Source organism: Corvus brachyrhynchos, unplaced genomic scaffold (assembly GCF_000691975.1).
Source record: "Corvus brachyrhynchos isolate BGI_N302 unplaced genomic scaffold, ASM69197v1 scaffold4, whole genome shotgun sequence".
Taxonomy (NCBI): Eukaryota; Metazoa; Chordata; class Aves; order Passeriformes; family Corvidae; genus Corvus; species Corvus brachyrhynchos.
The window spans coordinates 6257134-6279129 of record NW_008237878.1 but is presented as its reverse complement, the minus strand read 5'-3'; the positions used below and the strand labels follow the sequence as shown (position 1 = coordinate 6279129).

The window sequence follows — 21996 nt, the reverse complement described above, 5'->3', positions numbered from 1 at the left end:
CATTTGAGATGAAGGAAAAGAGCTGGAGCAGCAAAAAAGCAATCCCTGTTTCATTCTGAAGTCTCTAAGGGATTCAGGAAGCAGCAGCAAGGGTGGAAAGCCATCCACCAAACCCAGGTAACTCATATTGCTTGCAGTGATTAACTCACTCTGGGTGTCACCCTGCCACCTTCTACCTTCAGTGTGGAAAATCCAGTGTAAGCACTGAGAGGATTCTGAAGAAGGGAACAGAAAGACTGGAAAAGAAGATGCAAGACAGATACAAAGCAAAGCTAAGAGTCACAGCAGCCTTTCTTTTCAGTAATAACTACTGGCTGCAGCGCTTACCCACTTCTGAGACATCAGTAAAATGGACCCGTCTCATCAGCACTCACTTTTTCAAGCAGCAAATCCAGAATTAATATTCACAGGTTCTGTGACTGACATAATTGCAATTTAAAAAGGGCAATTAATCATCAGCCACACTGGTGGCTGACTTTCCAGGCTGGGATCTTTTCTCTCCACACCTGCCAACAAACTCACAGGAGGCAGAAGCATCACATGTGCACAAAGCCAAGAAGTGCTGTGCCCCCTCTTACCCCAACCCCAGGCTCATGGGGTTTGTTACTATGTTTTCTCCCATGCGTGCCCCACTGGGATAATTTGCCCACCCTTTTCTGCAGCAGTCCCCCTACAATGACCAACCAATCTCCCTTGCCATGTGGATAAGGAAAGCTCTTTCCACATTGCACCTCACTCATGTCAGCCAAGAGTGAGGCAATGGAACTCCATCACCTCCATCATGAAGCTCTCCTCATCTCCCTGTTCTCCCCTGTATCTTTGCATAAACCAAATTAATTTTTTTAAGAGTGACATCTTATCCCATTCTTACTTGGAAAGTGAGTTACAAAGGTGAGAACACAGGTCCAGAGAATCAGATAACATAGGCAGATGATGGAAACATCAAACCAAGCAAGTGGATTTTATCAGATGAGTCAGAAAAGCCACTAAGTCAGGGTTTACTTCCGTGCTCCCATGGAAAGATTTTCAGGCAAGTTGTAAACAAAACCAAAAACACAACAACTGTTCTGGATATGAGTTCTGTCACTTTAAATTCTTTCTTTCTGTGTGAGTACCCATGGCCTGATGTGAAAGGTATTTGAACCAATAGCATTTAGAGAAGACACATTTGGAAATTTGTCAATCATGTTCAGGTTCCCAGAAAGAAAGGTCCAAGACTAAATTACTGTAGGGTGAGTATATAACCTCTTTAGGAAGTACAGTTCTTCCTGAGAGGATGAAAGCCAAACTGACCACCATATTGTGCCAGTCTACTTATCTGAGTGGTAAGTACCACAGAACACAAGTATGAGACTGATGGTAAGATTTAGAGCTTAGCAAGCTGCGAGGTCTTCAAGTGACGTACTTAACACTATGTCCTTGGGCCAAAGCAAATATACCACATACTTCTAGGCCAAAGGAATCTTGCTCAAACAGGTGCCACTGCTGCCAGCCAGGTGCAGTAGAGACTGAGGATGCATGTTGTAACACAAGCTGTATAGTCCTCCCTTCCTCATTCCTGACAGTCAGCAACCAAAAATTGCCTTCATCATAACAATACAAAGGAAAAAAATTCAATGCTTTTTTACATGAAAAAATGTAATTTCAATCCTAAGAATTCAGTCAGGATATAAGCTGGAGCACAATTACATACTGCACATCTTGGCCAGAGTGCCAAACAAAGGTGGTTGGCAGAACATCTCTGCCAGCAGATAACACCAACAAATGGCCTCATTTCCATCTATTATAAGATAATACATATGGTTTGCTTCCTCATACCATCCTCATTTCTATCAGGTCCCTCTCAAGATTTGCTCTCTTTTTGACACAGGCTCCAGGTGTTCTTCATCCACAAACCTCAGCGCATCATTGCAAGTTAAATGAGGTGTCTCCAACCCAGTTCTCCCAGCTTTGTGAAACTAGAGAAGCACAATTATGAGCCCCCTCCGGCTTTTTCTGCCTTCATTTTGCAAGGGTTTAGAAATCTTTTATAGATCACTTTATTCCCAAACAGACCTTTACCTTTCAATGACACAAGTATCAAACTGCCCACATAACCTCTACTCAGATCAGGCTGACCTTGTCCTCTCCTTTAACAAAATCACTCCTTAACACACAAGTGTGTGGTGTTAAGAAACAGCAGGTATTTCACTCAAGTATGCATCTTCTCCCAATTCAGGAGTAAATACCCTGAATCTCTGTTATATTTCCTCACAATGACTGGCTGGATCAATAATTTTTACTGGGTTCTTCTGCACTCTGAGAGGGTGTTTATCAAAAAGAGTCAGTAACAAAGCAGGGAAGGGGAGGGGAAAAAAAATACAAATAATCTTCCTTAAACACAAACAGGGCTCTCGGGCTGCTGCCCAGGATCAGTGATGTTTCATTTCTTGCACTTCTTCAAAAGAAAAACAAATACTTATGCTTACAAATTTTCCTAACACCTATAAGCTTGATGCCTCCAATCAGCACTTGCTCACATCTTTATCTTCAAGCCAGTATTATGAAGCTTTGATAAGCTTTTTCCTTCCCAACGTCTCTCACTCCACATGGATAAAAACCACTAATAGAAAACCAAAATCCTTGCCTCTTCTATTGCCTACATTTAGCAATCAGCAACTGTCTGAGTATTGTGAGAGCCAAAGCACTGCCGTGTATTACACACTTATCTCTGCAAAACCACCCTGCACAAGTGACAACTTCCAGGCAGGGGGGAGGGGGAGTTGTGCAGCTTTGTGATAATTAAAGCATAGACGAGTGTCACTGCTGTAGATAATTATGCATTAGCAGTGAAATTACTTAATGGAATGAAATAAACTAAGCCAAATGCTTTGTTTTAAAGGGAATTTAGGGTCTGCAAAAGGTGTCCAACTGACAGCCCAGGAGAATGAGAATGACAGTTCTCCATCCTTCATAGAAACCACACAACCCCAGCACAGCCTGGCAGGCTTCCACCTCCACCCAGGTAAAAGGGGAGCAGAGGAGAAGCTAAGGAAAATTTCAACCTTGCCAGTCAGTCAGGCTCTGATCTCTCTGATGAGCACCCACACAGAGACCAGGCAGTCACTAAGCAGAGAGGAACAACTGACTGGGGTAATTTCCTAAATAAAGAAACCAGCTCTGACAAAATGGGTTAGTTCAAACCACAGCCCAACCCCACAAGCACCCATCAGAAAAAAAAAATTAGTGTCAGTACAGACAAGACTCCAACCAGCAACAGAAACAACAGGATAAGTAGGTACATGGCCCTCAGTGAAACCACCTCCTCCAACCAAACCCACGAGCCTTTCTCCATCCGCTCCTCTCACCTCACCAACTGCCCACCTACACACAGCTCCCACCACTGGTCTCATCTAGATGGCTTCAACAGCATCCTCCTGCTTATTAAAACAAGGACTCTCAAGGTCAGTCAGAATTTATAATGCAGCCATTTCATCTTTTGTGCTTCCCTGGCTACATTCCTTCCTAAAAGATGCTGAACATTGGAGATTCTGCTGGGTCTGAAAGCCCTGCCAACACCAGGGCCAATTAGGAGCTTCAGGATGATGCATATTAAAGTTATTATGGGAGGCAGTTATGCAGCCAGAATAACTCTTAACTGAACCTTTAAGTGGTTTTTATAACTTGTTTCTCCTTCTTGAAAACAGATGAAAAGATACAAATCTCCTGCCTAAGAATCCGCAGGAATTCCAGACAACCACCAGCTTCTCTCTCAAGAGAAGACTGTGTGCTAAAACCAATAATTCATTTCAGCCAAGGCCAGCTAGATCATCTTCATGTTTTAAGCTCCAAATTACTCAAATCAGTCAGAAACTTCCCATATCAGTGAAGACTGACCTGAAAAACTACCTTTACAAAAGCACTGCAGATACATTTCAAACTTTTGCTGAGAGAAACTCCTTTTTTTTTCCACTATGGGCCTTCTCAGTCTACACAGACTGACTGCAGATAGTCAAAGCCAAAGAGACACAGATGTAATAGGAATTTTTTACAAAGCAGGCTTTGGAAGGCAGTATCTCATTAGAAGGCCAGGGTGTAGGTCAAATCAGGGAATCCTAAAGAGGATCTGAGGAATGGAGGCAGCAATCTCCCTTTTGATAGCAAACATGAGATGTCATTAGGACAGCATCTGCCACTTTCTTCAACCACTTCCAAAACCAAACTTGCCCTCAACAGCTGTTATCTACCCCTCCAAGAAACACTACTAGAAACCAACAAGAGAGCTTAAGAACAAAGAGAAATCCGAGGTGGCTGAGGACATACCACACCATTTGTGTGAAAACCTGCACTGTCTTCACAACAAACTTGTCCTCCCCTCTGCAGCATGAACATGCAGCAATATCACAAGTTCTAGATCTATGCATTAAGCAGGAAAGTGAGCCCCAAGCAGCATGGTCAGAAAATAAAGGCAGAAGCAGTTTGTAAATTACTTCAGCACACAGTGGCCTCACAACTCCAAATGATGACAGACAAGGGGCAATGTTTTTAAATTGAAAGAGGGCAGGTTTAGATTAGATGTTAGGGAGAAATTCATTACTCAGAGGGTGATGAAGCACTGCAACAGGTTGTCCAGAGAAGCTGTGGATGCCCCATTCTTGGAAGCATTCAAGGCCAGGTTGGATGGGGCCCTGAGCAATCTGATCTAGAGAATGGGATTCCTGCCCATGGCAGGGGGGTTGAAATTAGATGATCCTTAGGGTCCTTTCCAGTCCAAACCATTCTGTGATTCTACAATTTCTGTAGAAAGCGATGAACTTCAAAAACTTAGCGTAAATTCATCCTGAAAAATATTATGGTAACTCCTGGAGAACCTAGAGTCAGAACAAAAACAAATAAGCAAAAACTTTGAGACATTTCATTGGTATGCAAGCAATTTGAGGACTCAGCAGCTCCCGCTCCACCCCTGGAAAGGAGCCTTCGTGGGTGTCCCTTCAGTGCCACCTTCAGGAATATACTCACTGCTGCTTTCCAAGTGCTCTCGATGCTGCTGGAAAAAAGTATGAACTCAGCAAAGGCATCATTGCTGGCAGGCAACCGAGATCACATTAAAAACATTTTAGTTCCAAAATAAGGGTATTGCAACGAGAATCACATCCCAAAGAACTGCGGAGCAGAGCACAAAGTCTGCAAGATCAATACACAGAGCAGCTGCTGGACTTAGCAGTGGGTTTGACCCCAAATAAGAAATATAATTCATCTCCTAGATTCTGCATGAGGCAGGTGATAGATTTTCCCAGATCCTCCATTCAAAGAGATTATTAATGAGGATATTCTGTTTATGGATTGTTTATCAGACTCCCTTTGCACCACCACATTTTAAAGGCTCACTTGAATAGCCAAAAAACACCCTCCCTCAAAATAATTATAGAAATCAAGCTATCAAAACTGCTTTGCAAATGAAAGCAGAAAGTTTCATAAGAATTCAGAGTCAGTAATGAAGTGAAAAACATAATGTATGGGTCAAAAAAGACATTCTAATATCATTTATTTATTTACACATGCGCCCGCACAAGATGTACCTTAAGCTTCTGGACAGTGTATTGACTTACCAGTAGATGACATGAATTATCAAGGAGGAAACTTAGCTCCCAATCACTCTGCATCATAGCTCTTAAAATAGGCAGATGATTCTATGAGCTGCACAGTGAGGCCTAACCAAGCTCAACAGCAACATCTGCTGGGCAAAGAGCAACTAGAATAAATCAGGCTGATCATATGAAAGTTCTACCCCTTCTTGTAAACATGTGAACTTCTGCTACAGCTTTAGAATGCCCAGTAAGATACATTTCTTGTACAAAAAGTAAATATAACTTCTAAACAGATATGCAAACAACAAGCTAGAACTTTTCCTAAGCTTGCATGTGGACGTGGTCAGAAAAACCTATTATCTACCATTACCTGCTCACCAAGATACTTCACAGTAAAACACTGAAATTATGGGGGATTAAAATTCCTCTACGCTCGAGGAAATCTCTTCTGTCTAGCTGGTTCAATCACACCTGAAGAACACCCATGGTACACCTTGAGCTACTTTTTTTCCTAAGGGAGCAACCTGCACTTGCAAGGCCTGAGGCAGGGAAATACTTACCAACCACATTAGTTCCATCCACACAGAGGAGAATGGCAGCTAAGACCATTAGAGCTCCTCTCCCTCCAGGTATCTTACTATATTGCTTATTAAGCTCAAAAAAGCCTGCTATGGCAGGATGACATTGGAGCAGAAGCACAGCTAATGGTCCCCACTTAATCTGGGCACAAACTGACACTCCACCTAGATTAATTACAAAGAAAACTGATTTTTACACCAGATGCATGAAATTTGATAGACTACTTCTAAACTAGTCTAAAAAAAAGAAAATGCAAATGGTTGGCAACAGCTTCAAGGCTGCATTTACACATTCAGCATGATTTGGAACAAGGGCAGTGACCTGAGAGGCGGCTTCTGAACAGCCATCAGATGGGAAAGGGAGTTGATGCATCCCACTTCTATTCCCAGGAAAGGAATGGTATCAAATTCTTACTTGACCAGGGAACCACCTCTTTTTGCAGATCACTGTTTAACAGGAAATCACAGGCAAGCAGGTTTTTAACAGAACCCTATGATAACCTTCAGTAACACAAAGCTTTGAAAAATTACACTGCAAAATGCTGAGTCTTGAAGGGGAAACAGCACAGCGTCTGGGGAGATAACTTTTTAAATGATAGAAAACTATAGGCTGGACTGACGTTCATTATCTTTAAAATTGTGGCTGGCTTTGCAGTTTAAAGCTCTCATGCTTTTTCGAGTTTTGTACTTGAAACAAAATTCTTTTACGCTGAAAAATTAGGAAAAAGGGTTTAAGAAACATGCAAGCTTATTTTCAGCTGATATAGTGATTGCTGTTATTGTTATTGCTTTGTGGGGAGTTTTTCTGATTTGGGTTTTTTTCAGGGTGCTGCTTTGTGTGGTTTGTTGGTTTTGAGGGTTTGTTATTTTTTAACATACTTTTATTTCCAATCTCCCTTTTTCCACATTCAGCTGTTAAACTAGGAGAGCATATCATATGAAAACACAAAAATGAGTGATTTCTCAGGTCCGCAGCTGGGAAGGGAACAGCTTTTGTAAAGCACCTTTTGTGTATTGGGAGTTTGGAAGCCGGGGGAGGGAGGGGCAGTCAGAGTTTCAGCTTGACAGTGCCAATTACAGCTATAGCAAGATGAACCAAGGAACAAATCCATTCTGCTCAGAGGACAGAGAGAAGGGAGAAGAAGAGACGTGAACCTGTATGTTTGAAAAAATAAAGGGGCTTGAAATCATCTGCCAGACAGTGAACCACTTTTTCCACAGCAAAAGAATTAGGCTGAAGATGCAGTGAATGTACATGGCAAGCTCAGTCCTAACTGGAAGAGCACCGGTTATTTAACAAATGTATCCTTAGTCTAATGTTCTATTCAAGTAAGTATTAAACTTTTCTTAAGCTTTTTTCTTTTGGACAGTAATTATACATAACCCTGCTCAGTCTGTTTGATCAATTTTTACTCGATTCCTACTGTATCATCCTTCAAGTTTGCCCATTATCACAAAGTCTTCAAGGCTAAAAAGTCTCTAAACCCCCAATGTAATGCACAGGCAGGAAAAAGAAATCCAGCTAACTCTAATTCCTTCCCTCCCTCACAAGTTGCAGGTGTTCTATTTTCATTGTCTAAAAATCAAAGTCATCAGCTCATTTCCTTTCCCTTAGTACAGTCCCTTTTAAGAAGCTACTTTCCATCATGTTTTACTCAGCACTCATAAATAATATAGATAATTGCAGATGGTCATAGCAAACAAGCAGAGAAAGTATACAGATACAATACAAAGGAAACAATAAAAATTCTGATGTGCTCCAAAAGCAAAAAGAATTCCTGGCAAATAGAAGCAGCTGCATCCAGGTCATTTTTTTAGTTGATGTACGGCAACCAGAGAGCCAAAAATAATACAGGGACAGACTTTAGACAAAGCTACACAAGGGTGCTGGCAGCTCAGCTCCCTCTGCAGCAACACATTTCCTACCTCATCCTCATGTGGAAAACACAGCTATTTCTTCCCCAAAAATTTGCATTAGGAAGGAGGAATACTGGTCATAGAAAGGTTTAGAACTGCTGAAACTCCAAAACAGATAAGCAGAGTTCAATTAGGAGGATATTATGCTGACAATAATAAGGAACTCTGGGAGAGTCCACTCAGCCGCCCAAGAGTTAACATCACGCGTTTCTCATCAAAACCTCTTCCAAGAGGTTAAGCACACAATAGACTATCTAAAGCACAGCTAGAAAGGCTGCTTGAAATTCCACACATGTGCCTCAGCAATGTATTTCTATTAATGTCCAGTGTGTGTCAGCGTGAAGATAAGGTACCAACATCATGTCCAACCAGCCAGCTAGAGAATGGGACGCCGTGTAAAACATTGTCTGATGCTTAGAATCCCAGAGAACAGCAGCGTTTGCAATCTCAGCCGCTGCACACGTGCCTGATAACACCAACAACAAGGAGAGGCAGCAGGAGAAAACCGTCCTGCAGCTTTGGGAAAGTAAAAGATGGAGAGAGAAAGAAGGAAGCAAGCAGGAACTAAAACAAACATCAGCAAATTGGGGCAGGTTTGAGGATGCCCAACTGTAACAGAGGGAATAAACAAACCAGAAAAAACCTCAGTGAAATTTAATCTTTGTTTCAGCTCACTTTAACTTTTCTTTAAAGTGAGAAATAAAAAGTTATATCAGTGTTTATTTTGCTTACTCAGACCATACTATTTAGACTCAGTTTGATCTATTAGTATGATCCAACAAAGCCTTTTGTACTGGGACTTGTGGAAGATCATGAGGAAACATGATCTTGACCAGGACACACCTGCTCTGTTGGGCCTGGCTCTCGCAGCTTGAGAAGCCCACGTGTTACCATGAGCAGCTGGCGTATGGGAACCCACTGCAATACCCACCAGTTGTGCTGTGCACTGACAGGTGCTACCACACAGACACACTCCAGCCCATCAGGAATCCTCCTATTAGCTGAACATCTTGCTAATTTAATCTGTAATTTACCTGTGCTTTAGAAAGGTAAACTGTACGTGGATGAAGGGGTGGAATGTAGAGATTCCAACTGGGACACCATAGCGCATGGAGGAGGTGGTGATCCATGGAACAGCTAGATACAGAATGGCCTTTGGGCCTGTCTTGTGCTGCTTATGGCCCCCTCAATAAGCTATAAATCAGAGCAGAATTCTACTACTCCACAGCAGTCTGACAGCAGAATATGAACACTCAGTACCAGCTTTGCTGGACCAGTCACAGAAAAATAGCAATATACTATTCTCCTATTTCCTTATGAATTGAATATTTTGTAGTTATACATAGTGGAAAATGAAGGCTAATCTTATCTTTTACTTCTTAAATGATGAAATGGCTTTACAGTAACCCTAAGTCAGAACAAATGAATCGTGAAGAAGTTTCTGTGGAGCATATAAACTTGGTAGACAAAAAAAAAAAAGGTGTGAAATACGGGCATGGAAAATTGAAGGCAAGACAGGGGAAGTAGGCAGCACCGCAGACAGCTTCAATTTGTTGCAGCTGTTGGATTTTAAAAAAGGCCAACCTTGTGATAAGGTCTCTTAGCTCAAGAGACTACAAAAATGAGAAGCTCAAGCGACCATCGGCTGCTGAAATCTGCAAAAACTCTCCAAACACAAATTAACCTTCAGTCAGGAGATAAAAGACTAGCTGCAGAAATTGGAAGTTGTTAAAAAAATGCTATAAATGTCTGACAAATCACAGCAGCAGCAGCAGGAAAATAAGTAGTACATAGGCAGAATCTTACCCTTAACCAGATAACACCTTCTCCTTCCCTCAAGGGAAGAGGAGGTTCTCTTTTGCGTTGGCTGTGTTTCCACTTTCTGCCTTTATTGTAGTGCACATTCTCTAAAATTGCTTTAGTTAAATTTAGACCTCACTGATGCTCCAGAGACCAAAAGTTATTAGCTTGTGGGAGGTAGAAGACATGTAGATCCTCACCATGCCAAGCTTAAATTTAATGCAAACCTTTCCAAAGTCCATCATTCAACACTTCAATATTATTTTCTATAGGGATTCCTTAAATGTTTAATGTTTTAATGGTTTCACTAAGTAATTCTTTCACTGAAGAAATATACCCAGTTTTATAGTAGAAGGTAGCAGACAAAGAGGAGCCCATTAGACTATAGAATAACAGACCACTAACTCTAAAGTCTCCACACACTAATATATTTTCTTCAGCAGAAAGTCTGGGAAAGTGTCTGAAGCTCACACAGCAAGAATGAGTGGGATACAAGGCACAAGGACTGAAGCTATTTAAATCCCACTGTCAATAGCTTGCAACATTTGGTAACAAATCATTAAGACTCAAACCTAAAAATACATCTTTTCATTTGTATCAACATATTTAAAAGGCAGCTTTCTTCAATTAGTGAAAGAATTAGCTGTCAATTAGTGAGAGCAGTCAAAAACTGCACGGCAACTTCCAGCCCAAGATACTGCCACCCTTGCTAACCTAGTTAGGACCTGGTTCTGCAGGCACCGAGGGCAGATCTGGGTGTCTGACACACAGTCCATGAATGCTCTGCAAAGAGCCAAACCAGAGCAAACCATCTTCACAAGGAGGTGCTGTCACAACTGGTGCCACCCACACTGTAGGTAGGAATGAAGGTTCTAATAACTAAATGCACCACTCATCTTCTAAAGAAGACATAAAAAAGGTATCTTTCATAAACATATGTAGATACCTGTTGCTAACAGCTGCAACATCAATGAGAATCAAGCTGAACGGGCTTTTTCCTAATTTTGCACTAGTACTTAAAACAAGCCTGCATACTTTCAGATTTCAATCAATGTTTTCTGCCTCGCCCATAAAAAACTTCAATCAAGAAATATTTACAGAAAATACAAGGCCAGGAAACACCAAACCTCATGTGTTAGCCATGTCTCCTTCCAGAACCAACCCATTTCCTACACACAGGTTTACAACTTTAGAAAGGGAAAGGTTCAGCTCAGTGTGCTGCACTTTAGCTGTAGAGCTGACAGGACCAACTAAACTGTCCCTGAGGTGAGCAGTTTCCAAACCATAATGCAAAGCTCACGGAGACAATACCTTTCATCACATCAACTCAAATAAACAGGGAGGAAAAAAAAGACAAGTTTTGACAATAGAGGCCTGACCTCAAAACCAGCAGTGTCACTTCACTGATGGCTCCATGCTGTCACAGTTCCAACAAACACCGTGCTACTGCTGGGCCTCATCCGGTCACTACAGCTTGTCACAACGATAGGAGATTACACACAACAAAACCCCAGTTAATCTAGGAATGCTTACCTACGGCTAACCAGCCAGGATGAAGCTGATCCCCAGCTTATCACAAAGTAAATGAAAGCCTTAAACTAAATCATGTTCAGCAACCTTCCTAAAACAATCTTCAGTACTAGCTCAGCTGCATCTACAGCTGACACTGATCAACAACAGTGGGCAATTCACAGCAAAAAACCCGACAAGATTCACTTAAAGCTTCATCAATTACCAGAAATATAAAGGAAACTTTCCACAAATGGGCTGATTGGATCATTCCTCCATCCCTACAAAGTGAAAAAGAAAACATCTGTTCACTCCCTAACACCAAAATTCTCCTCCATTGTACCAGCCTATAAATTGGCTGTTCACGCTGTTTTCAGCGATTTTAAGCAGTTTTACCTTCACATTATTTGAAATGAAGAAGAAAACACATGAGTTAAAATGTCAGCAGCCCCAATATACGCTAAACCAAGGGTGGAAGTGTTCAAAGTATGCCACAGCAAAGCCCAAGAGTTCAGAATGCCACATTCATAAGGTGACACCCCTATCAAAACCCACTGCTTGATCAAAGGCATTCCCAGTCATGCATTTTTCCTTCAGCCCATCTTTTCTGAATCAAGAAGAGGAGATGAGAGGCTCTGAAAAACAAAGAGATTATACCCGGGCAAGAAATCATCTGAAGGAATTCAACAGCCTATGACCAATTGTAATCAGCTACTGGAACAACCAGAGACAAACCCATATCCTTGTATTTCCTTCCATGCCCATAACTCAAGCCACGCTAGTCACAACAGCCCAATGCTGGAACCAGCAGGAAGCAAAGGTTGCCATCCAGCAAGCCAGTGGGCAGGCATGATCAGAAACACTAGGAATAGCAAGCCGTCCATCATGGACAGCTGGATAAAGTTTCCCAGCAATTTAGGAATTCTGTGCCCAGTCTGTTTTCACGCAGCAACCAGTGCCCACCAGTCTTGTCTGAAACAGCTGGTCACAGTGCAAAGTCTGTCCTACCATCACCCCACTTCTGAACTCATTCTTTCAAAGTGAGAAGGAAGACAACGACTTTTGGTCAATAACTCTGACAAAGCCATTATCCTAGGGGTATTAAATGGGGAGATAAGAACTTCAGGGCTTTGCACAAATCATATTAGTTCAATTCTCAAATCCGGGTAATGCTTCTTTTCAAAGTATTAATTTCATTTATTCTATTTGCTCTCCCTCTGTCCTGATAACACAAGTGCACATGGCCTCTAAATGAGATCCTCCTATTTTATAAGTTATAATCCTCCCTTTCTCAAGTAGTAATGAGATGTCTTCGCTTAATCGCGTTTATTTCCCCCTCTCCAGCTTCTGCTTTTATCCATTCCCATTCCACATTGATTTGTCTTAAAGGTTTCAGCAAAAACCATCAGGCAGAGAGTCACTGGCTCCAAGAGGCTCCCAATGCAAATGCTGCCACATGCTGCTCAACCTTCAGAGATTACAAAAGCAAAAAGGGGGAAAAAGAGAAGCTTTGCTTGCAAAGTTTCCTTTATTGGTAGGAAGCAGGAAAAAAAAGAAAAGAAACCCGAAAGAACTGAGAAGACGTTTTGATTAACTGGAAATGAAAAAGGAAAAGACTTCTGGTATAGGGGAATGGTGAGACTATTCACAACATAGTGAAGCAATTAAATAACTTGACTGACAACTTTGCAAGTTCCTCATGCTAGTAATAGAAAAGGATTTAAAGATAGCTGTGCTAATTCTTGGGTATTTCACATTACACAAGGCACGCCACCAGCATTAGTTAAACACCCCAGGCCTTGCTCTGAAGTACTGTACATAAAATCCTTGTTGTGTTGTAAGTACCCACACCATTAAATTATTCAAAGAGTCCAGTCAGCACCATGATCCTGCAGTGCTGTCCAAACAAACAAAACATTTTATCTCTAACACAAATTGGGGAGAATTCTTCTACAGCAGCTTAGCAGACTACTTCCATTTGAGCCAGTCCCCAGGGTTAGTCAAAAAGCCATATTCACTCAAATAGGAAAGTGAATGCTGCACTATTACTTACAGAGCTGTTTTGCTTCTTAAACTAAGCTGTAAGGAGTTTTTCTCAAAACCTAAGGTATCTAGAAGCTAAGTACCTTGTTCAAAGTCGTTAAAAGAAAAAGAAAGATCAAGACAAAAATATAGAACAGGATCCAGGTACTTATCTCTAAATCCCTCTTGAAACCAGTACACTTCAAGGAGAAAAAAATTAGCAAAACAAAACACGCAAACCACAATAAAATAACAGTAAGTTTTAATCTGCACCCTGCTGTTGCAGTGGGGATCCTGCAACACGCATATATCAAACCAGGAGTCCCGTGGAAAGGAAATATATATGGACAGACAGATTCTTGCTAGATGTTTCAGAGATGTTTATTTCTCCGGGGGAAAAAGAGAAGCTTTGCTTGCAAAGTTTCCTTTATTGGTAGGAAGCAGGAAAAAAAAGAAAAGAAACCCGAAAGAACTGAGAAGACGTTTTGATTAACTGGAAATGAAAAAGGAAAAGACTTCTGGTATAGGGGAATGGTGAGACTATTCACAACATAGTGAAGCAATTAAATAACTTGACTGACAACTTTGCAAGTTCCTCATGCTAGTAATAGAAAAGGATTTAAAGATAGCTGTGCTAATTCTTGGGTATTTCACATTACACAAGGCACGCCACCAACATTAGTTAAACACCCCAGGCCTTGCTCTGAAGTACTGTACATAAAATCCTTGTTGTGTTGTAAGTACCCACACCATTAAATTATTCAAAGAGTCCAGTCAGCACCATGATCCTGCAGTGCTGTCCAAACAAACAAAACATTTTATCTCTAACACAAATTGGGGAGAATTCTTCTACAGCAGCTTAGCAGACTACTTCCATTTGAGCCAGTCCCCAGGGTTAGTCAAAAAGCCATATTCACTCAAATAGGAAAGTGAATGCTGCACTATTACTTACAGAGCTGTTTTGCTTCTTAAACTAAGCTGTAAGGAGTTTTTCTCAAAACCTAAGGTATCTAGAAGCTAAGTACCTTGTTCAAAGTCGTTAAAAGAAAAAGAAAGATCAAGACAAAAATGTAGAACAGGACCCAGGTACTTATCTCTAAATCCCTCTTGAAACCAGTACACTTCAAGGAGAAAAAAATTAGCAAAACAAAACACGCAAACCACAATAAAATAACAGTAAGTTTTAATCTGCACCCTGCCCCATAAACAATCAAGTAACTGGGCCCAGAAGCTGACAACAAGTTCCATATCAAAGGTTAATTCTAGTCCACCCTCTCTTTGTGCGCACTATATAATAACACTGAAGGGCTCATAGCAATATTTCCAATAATAAAAGTCAGTGAGTGAAAACCATAAAGAACAGATTAATTGACAAGCAACATTCAACACAATCAAAATGAAATCACTTCAAAATACAGCTATGGTACTTGGATTTATACAAGTGGTATGGTTACAGGAGAATGTTCCAGCACTGCTGCAGACAGCAGTACAAGAGAGGGCTACTAATCACTGATATATTGACATGTTAAGGGCACAGGGCAGCTCAAGATCTTCCTGCAAATACCAAAAAATAAATAAACTTTCTAACTATATGTGGCATGACTTTCAATTTTTATCAAATTAAGTGCTGCTAGAAGCAAATTATTCATTTGTTATTTCTTTCATGGGAGTTGCCCCATTTTTAATCTCACTTCCCTAATAGGTCACAACAACAACAAAAACAACCCTGGAAGTTTCTCCTTTATAAATGTAAGGAGATAATCTCCACTGCTATCTGCGCCTGGGTTACCACTAGGTACCTTGAATTCCACTACTATCTTCTACCTGAAAGAGAAGGCTGACACAAGACATGGATGAGCAGCTCATATCCAGTATTTGCCCCATTTGCTGGGGCTAAAAAACAGAAGAGCAAGGAACACTCAAGCCCTGTTCATAATAAAGGAAGATAATATGAGAAGACAAAGGACAGATGCGGTTTGAGTAGGATTGAGTCAATACAATAAGGTAACTGTGCCCAAAAGGAAACTGTAACTGAGATAAAGCAAGTCTGATAGGGATCCCAATAATTTAAGTCTGGCCAAAGAGTTCCTGTTTAGGAAGATATCTAGAAGCTGACAAATAATAGCTCTGCCCTCATCTTTGCAAGGACAGACTAGACTATTCCATTTCTTAAGGATTGTAAATTTATGACTGATGAAGAGATAGTTAAAGAGCAATGAAATTTAACAGTTTCTCATTCTTGCACCACATTCTGGGCTAACACACCGTGGTCACTATTTATCACAAGGGGACCCTGATCAGATTTTTAAAGAGCATCAAGTATGTAATATCTGGGTATGCAATACCACAGGATTAAAAGCGAATTCAGGTAATAGAACACCTTTTGTATGTAAGCAGTCAGGTCTCAACTCATTTTAGAGGTGCTCTCTTTGCATTTCACAAATATTGCATGACTCTGCTAGTCACATTTCTCCAGGATTACACTCCATCTCATTGCAGGAGGGCAGGGCTCTACTTTCAGCAAAGCCACATCTTTAGATTGGACAATAAATCCGCCAGCTTCTTCCCCTTGCTCTTACAGAAGGCAGTTAATTGCACCCATGGAGAGCATATTCTCCTTCTAGTGAAAAGAGAGTTAATACTGCACCTGCAGACCCAGATGTCTCTTGCAGGGGAGCAGCAGTCACCTGCCTCAGACATCACTGCTCTGAAGCTCACCAATGATGCAACACCCCATGGTCAGGATACAATCTGCCAAGAGGGTATGTTCTGTGACACAGCAGCCACTCACAAGCTATATCCATCTAGGAGAGCAATCTCAAGACACCTACCAATCCAATCATATACAAATTTTATCATGGAGACAAAGTACAATCGAGTCCAAAACCACAAACAGACCAACTCACAGAAGACAATTTCCTTAAAGACTGTCAAGCACCAAAGTGAAAATACAACCTCTTGCTCAGAACAGCAGAATTTGCAAGGGTATAGGTGGAAAATACTGTTATATACCAGCTCTATTCTCATGCTCTCCATTAGCAGCTGCTAGGGATCACTATCAGAGACGGACTACAGCTATAATGACCTTTTCTTTGAATGACTATGGCTATTCTTATATAAATTTTATTTATTCAGTCCCCAAAAATATCTTTATGTTATGACCTCAAAATGCTTCACATTTTGCCTGGGTAAGCCAGGCCTGTTAGCATTCAACATACAGAAAAACCCCCCAAACCTCATAGAAAGATTCTTCATTTAAATCTAGCACAGACTGATTGAGCTACAGATCAGCATGGAAAAACCACAATAAAGACTATCCATACTCCACCCTGTCCTTTCACTAAACCATCCTTTCAGTATGCACCAGGCAAAGAGAATTCTCTTGGTCTAGTTCTCTCAATAAAGTTTTAATAGCACAGTCTAAATGAATGGGCAGTTTGATCTCACTGTGGCAAGCATGGTCTCACCTCACCATCACCCCCTGGCACCACTGCAGGTCAGGAGAAAGTGGCAGCTCCAGTGAGACTCTGCACTGCTTACAGGCAGTACACCATTGCCACAGGAATGGCAGTATGTAAAAGAAAACAATATAAAATAGTATCGTGTGAATATTAAGCACCAATGACAATCCCAGTGTAGTGCAGTGATTGATAGAAGCCTTTTTCTCTACTCAGCCTCATCTCACTGTACTTCTGCCTCCAGCATTGCTCTTCTCAGCACTGGTATGACAGCAACCCAATGGGTCATCTCAGCAACACCAAGGTGCCTGACTAATAGTAAAAGCTGCAGCAAGAAGTCCCCAAAAGTAAATCTGCCCGCTGGGCAAGAACAAATTGGTTTGGGAGCTAGTGGTGTGTACAAAAAGGGTTTATGCTTCCTAGTCCCTAAAACTCAATCCTAGACCTTCTTCAAAAAGTTACAATACTTGACAGTTTTATAACAGTTGTTCTGTTACCAGATTTATAAAAGATTCAAACAAACGAAGACATTATTACTTTTTATTAATTTGTGTACAAGTACAATTATACCCTAGAAACAAACAGAGCAAAGTCTCAGGATACATCAGGTCAGCAGAATGTGATCCTGTATATATTGAAACATTTATTTTAAACACTTGGGAGTTCAATAGAGTTCTCTGTAGCTAGACAAGGACCCCATATACACACACCATACTCCCTGCCACCAGTAAAGCTGTCCCCAGCACAGCCATTGTTCATGCCTTCGCAGCACTGAGTGACATGCTGCAAGTGGAGCTTGCAGCTGCACTGTGAGACAAATGCTAAGTGATGAGTGAGGTGAGGAGTGTTTCAGCCTAAACCCCAGCTTCCAAGTTCACCACACAAGTGACATTAAATTAATCCCCTCAAGCAGAGCCATTCTAGCCTGTCCAGCAAGGAAGCATAGCAGGGGGTTTGTTACTCACCAGCTGGGCTGTTCTCTGCCTCTCCTCATTAATGCTGTTCCTTTCCTGGGCCTCACTGGCTGCTTCCCTTTCTCTTTTGGCCAGCCGGATCAACTCCTCTTGGACCAGTGCCTGTTCTTGCTCATACCTGTATGAGCACCAAAAGCAGAGAAGGTCATCAGCAGACTTGTGGCAAAAGGGTCATGGCTCGTCATGGCATACCCCTGCTTAGAGCCAAAACACAAATCCAGAATCTATTTGACACAAAATCTGCTCACAATCCCATTATCAGTAGGAATTCCCAACAAACTTTAAATATGACCTGCAGCTTCAGTGAGGTACAACTCTGGCAACAACAGCAGACACAGCACCACATAAGCTTGTACTTCAGTTAAATTTAGCTCTATTAAGTACTTAATTATCACCTGAAAAAAGTGAAAATAGGAAGCAGTTATCTAGACAAATAGATGATGGTTTGGAAAAGATCAAGGGACATAGCGTGATAAAAGGAATCAGCCTGGCTGACAATGCTGCTCTTCGGCTCTGACACAGGAATGAAAAATCACACAAAATGCATGCAGCAACAGCACTAAGAGAAGCAGCCCTGAACTGAAAAAGGCTTCAAAGGGGATTCTCAGGCATTAAAACATAATCATAGAATAGAATCAAAGAATCGTTAAGGTTGGAAAAGACCAAGTCCAACCATTAACCCAACACCACCACATTCATCACTAAACCATGTCCCCAAGTGCCCCATCCAAAAGCCTTTTGAACACTTCCAGAAATGGTGATTCCACCACTTCCCTGGGCAGCCTGTTCCAATGCCTAACTACTCTTTCAGTGAATAAATTTTTCCTCATACTCAACCTAAACTTTCCCTGGCATAACTTGAGGCCATTTCCTCTTGTCCTGTTACTTGTTACCTGGGAGAAGAGCCCAACCCTCACCTGGCTACAATCTCCTTTCAGGTGTTGTAGAGCCATAAGGTCCCCCCTGAGCCTCCTTTTCTCCAGGCTAAACACCCCCAGCTACTCCCAAGGAGACTTGTGCTCCAGCCCCTTCCCCAGCTCTGTTGCCCTTCTCTGGACACACTCCAGCACCTCAGTGTCTTTTGTGTAGTGAGGGGCCCAAAACTGAACCCAGATTTGAGCTGTGGCATCACCAGTGCCCAGTACGGGGGGACAGTCAGGCCCTGGTCCTGCTATCCACACTATTGCTGATACAGCCAGGATGCCACTGGGCTTCTTGGCCACCTGGACACACCTGGGCTCATGTTCAGCCACTGTCAAACACACACTCATTATGCTCAGGCTGAACTAAAACACAGACATATGCATACATAGATATATTCCCAAATGAGCTAAACTGTTTTCTTTTTCAAGAGCTTCACCTCACCTCCTGTAGAGTTCCTGCTCTGCAGCAGAGTCACTTGCCATCGGTGGCCGGATTCCTAAAAAGGAGAACAGAAACCTGAGACAACTAATAGTACTACAAACATAGTCCTTCATCACACAATGAATTATTTTAGGAGAATTTCATATTATCTATCAAGAGAAAAAAAAAATGTCAAGAAAATTTCAGTTTGATGGATAGAGTTTGAATTTATGAAACAGAGACACCAACAGAATCATCTTCAACCAGGCACACTGAATAAAGCATGCTACAGACAACTTCTGTGTGAGGATGTTAACTCCTCAAACCCTTACATATACTGAAACACAAGCATTGCTGTAGACCTACTTTCCATTTCCTTCCTCTAGTTCCAATAAATCTTCCCCTTAACCTCCTGCTCTCCTTGTAATTACAAGGGATTCCACAAGCAGAGATTAAATTATCTGACAGAGTTCAGGCCATCCATAAGACTAACTCTACATTCAGGAAAGACATAGGCTGACAGCAAACAAATCCCTAAAAGCAAAGGCCTAGTTCCCTAACTTCATGTTAGTCTAGATGCCTTAAACAAATCCACACTGCTGGTATATATCAACAATGCTTATTTGAGAACCAATAGAAATCAAATAGTTTTCTGAGCTGTAAAGAAAGACAAGTCCAGAAACCAAGTTTTCATCATCCACTTAGCCAGCTGTGCTTACACAGGCTATCCTTCCCTATGAGCTTCTCTCCCAAGAATAAAAAGCAGTACTTCCCTCACCCATGCACAATATACTCCCCGCGTATGTAAAACAGACAGCAAGGCAGCTTGCCAGAAATGAAAGGCAAAATATTTCTGCCTTGTTTATTGCAGAATAAACAATCTGAAATGCTAGAAATGTTTACAGGGTGATAGAGGCTAATCAGAGAGCTCCTCTCACAACGAGGCAGCACTGAAAAATACCAGCATCCTCTGTAACATGCAGCAGCAGCAGCACACCCCGACAGTACCTGTAGGTCTGGGTCTCCCTGCTACAGCCAGTGAAGATGGAGCTGTGCCATTGGATGCACGAGGAGATCTCTGGTAGTCCCTTTTACCTTGAGAGGATTCTTTCATTCGGTTCACTACATCTTCAGTGAGCTGAAACACAGAACCAGGAAAGACATTAACCAAGTCAGTTTTTGATGTGTATTTCACTGGTAACCTCCCTGTTTGTTAGTTCCCATGGTACCACAAAAGTATTGCCAGTCACCTCATTGTAACATCCCTCCAAATGCAGGCAGTCAGCACTTGTATGTTGACTTTACATTTTTAAACCACATACCCTATGAGTAAGTGACAAAACCTCCAATCTACTGCCTGACCCTAAAAACTTCACTAGACAATCTTCCACAAACACCAACAAAGCTGGAGAGCACCCCTAAACTAGTCGACCCTTTGTATAGGGACAAATTTACCAGAAGTGGAAGGAAAGGAACCAAGCAGGTTTTAAGTCCATATATCCATTTTTTTCTCTTCTTGCTCCATGCTTGCTAACCCAGCTCAGCAAGGCAGACACACTGCAAGCCATATGACAGAGAACAGCCACACAGACCTCCCACTCACATAAGGCTGCAAACATTTTTGCAATCTCAATTTCGTTCTCACTCTCTGACTTGGGTTCAAACCCATGAAGAAGAAAGAAAAATAAACTCTAGGTTTTCTGGCAATTCAATCCAAAAGGCTTCTCACAGCACTGTTAAAACTGACCCCTTCCTCCTCCCAAGGTCAGAGGCGCTGGCTGCAGAACAGAAAGAAATGAGGTTGTTCCCCCACCTAGACTTGCCACAATAGAAGACATATTTTCAGCTATGCCACTACTGCCCAACTTAACAGCGTTTTTAACATCTTCATTATACATTGTTATTGTGCCCAATTCCCGATTTTAAATCCCTGTCTATATTCTATAAAGAGAAATTAGGCAAAGACAACTTTACCTCCAAACACTTTAATAAGGAGATAGGCACAATTTTAGCTAACTTTTGTCAAATAATTAGTCAAAATGGGATGAAAAATAAGTAGCCACAGCAAAACACACTCTGTAAGTTCAGTTCTGGCAGATTTTAGGAGGAAATCACATAAAAGTATCAAGAAGCAAGAGCAATGAAAATTATGGTAGTAATAAAAAAATCCGCACACTAACATGTAAAAACCAAAGAAAAATATTAATGGGGAAAAAATATTCCTTAATAATACCACCACCACTCTCTAGGGCTTGTTTCCACCACACACACTTGTCAATTTCCGACCGAAGGTCAAGAAGCAGTTTCCCACTGTCCCTCCCAGAAACACCTCCCTATTTCCACACGCTCTTATCTCCCCTCCTGCTCCCACAGCGCTGTTTTGCCCGGGCTCTTGGCACCATGAGCAAGGGCAGAGCTGTCTTCTCTTGGATGCCCTCAGAACCGCGCGGCGCCGTTAGCGTGAAACTGTTCGCAAAGCACAAGGCAGGGGCAAAACGAGGTCACGAAGCGGCGAGGAGGGGAACAGGGTTGAGAGCAGAGTGTGGAAATGGAGATAAAGAGCTGGTGTGTCCCCGCTCGACAACAGCCTTGCCCAGGCCCCCCCAGCCCTCTTTCCCACCACTCACCAGTCGCCCCACCACTTCTCCAACCTCCTATTCCTTCAGCCTTCCAGGTTTCTCTCCCCTCCTCCTTGCTGGTTTCCTCCACTCGTCCCTTCCAGCCCTGCACCTCGCTCCCCTGACCTCCCGGCCAGACCCGTCCACAGCCCAGCTCCCTCCGCCCCCGGCCCCCGCAGCCTCCCCGCCTCCATCACCCGGCCCCCCGA

General features: G+C 42.0%; 1 protein-coding gene across 3 annotated transcripts in view; it reads right to left on the bottom strand.

The window, feature by feature from the left end:
* The window catches only part of CHCHD6 (coiled-coil-helix-coiled-coil-helix domain containing 6), a 111521-nt gene extending 89589 nt beyond the window's left edge, over positions 1-21932 (bottom strand). For all 3 annotated transcript variants that reach the window (XM_017732521.1, XM_017732522.1, XM_017732523.1), the window contains exons 1-4: positions 21797-21932; positions 20178-20307; positions 19191-19245; positions 17817-17943 (exon numbers count right to left, since the gene is read on the bottom strand). In XM_017732521.1, the coding sequence (XP_017588010.1) occupies positions 17817-17943; positions 19191-19245; positions 20178-20283 (288 nt within the window). In that variant the 5' untranslated portion in view covers positions 20284-20307; positions 21797-21932. The remainder of the gene's footprint in view (positions 1-17816; positions 17944-19190; positions 19246-20177; positions 20308-21796) is intronic.
* Positions 21933-21996: the final 64 nt, after the last annotated feature.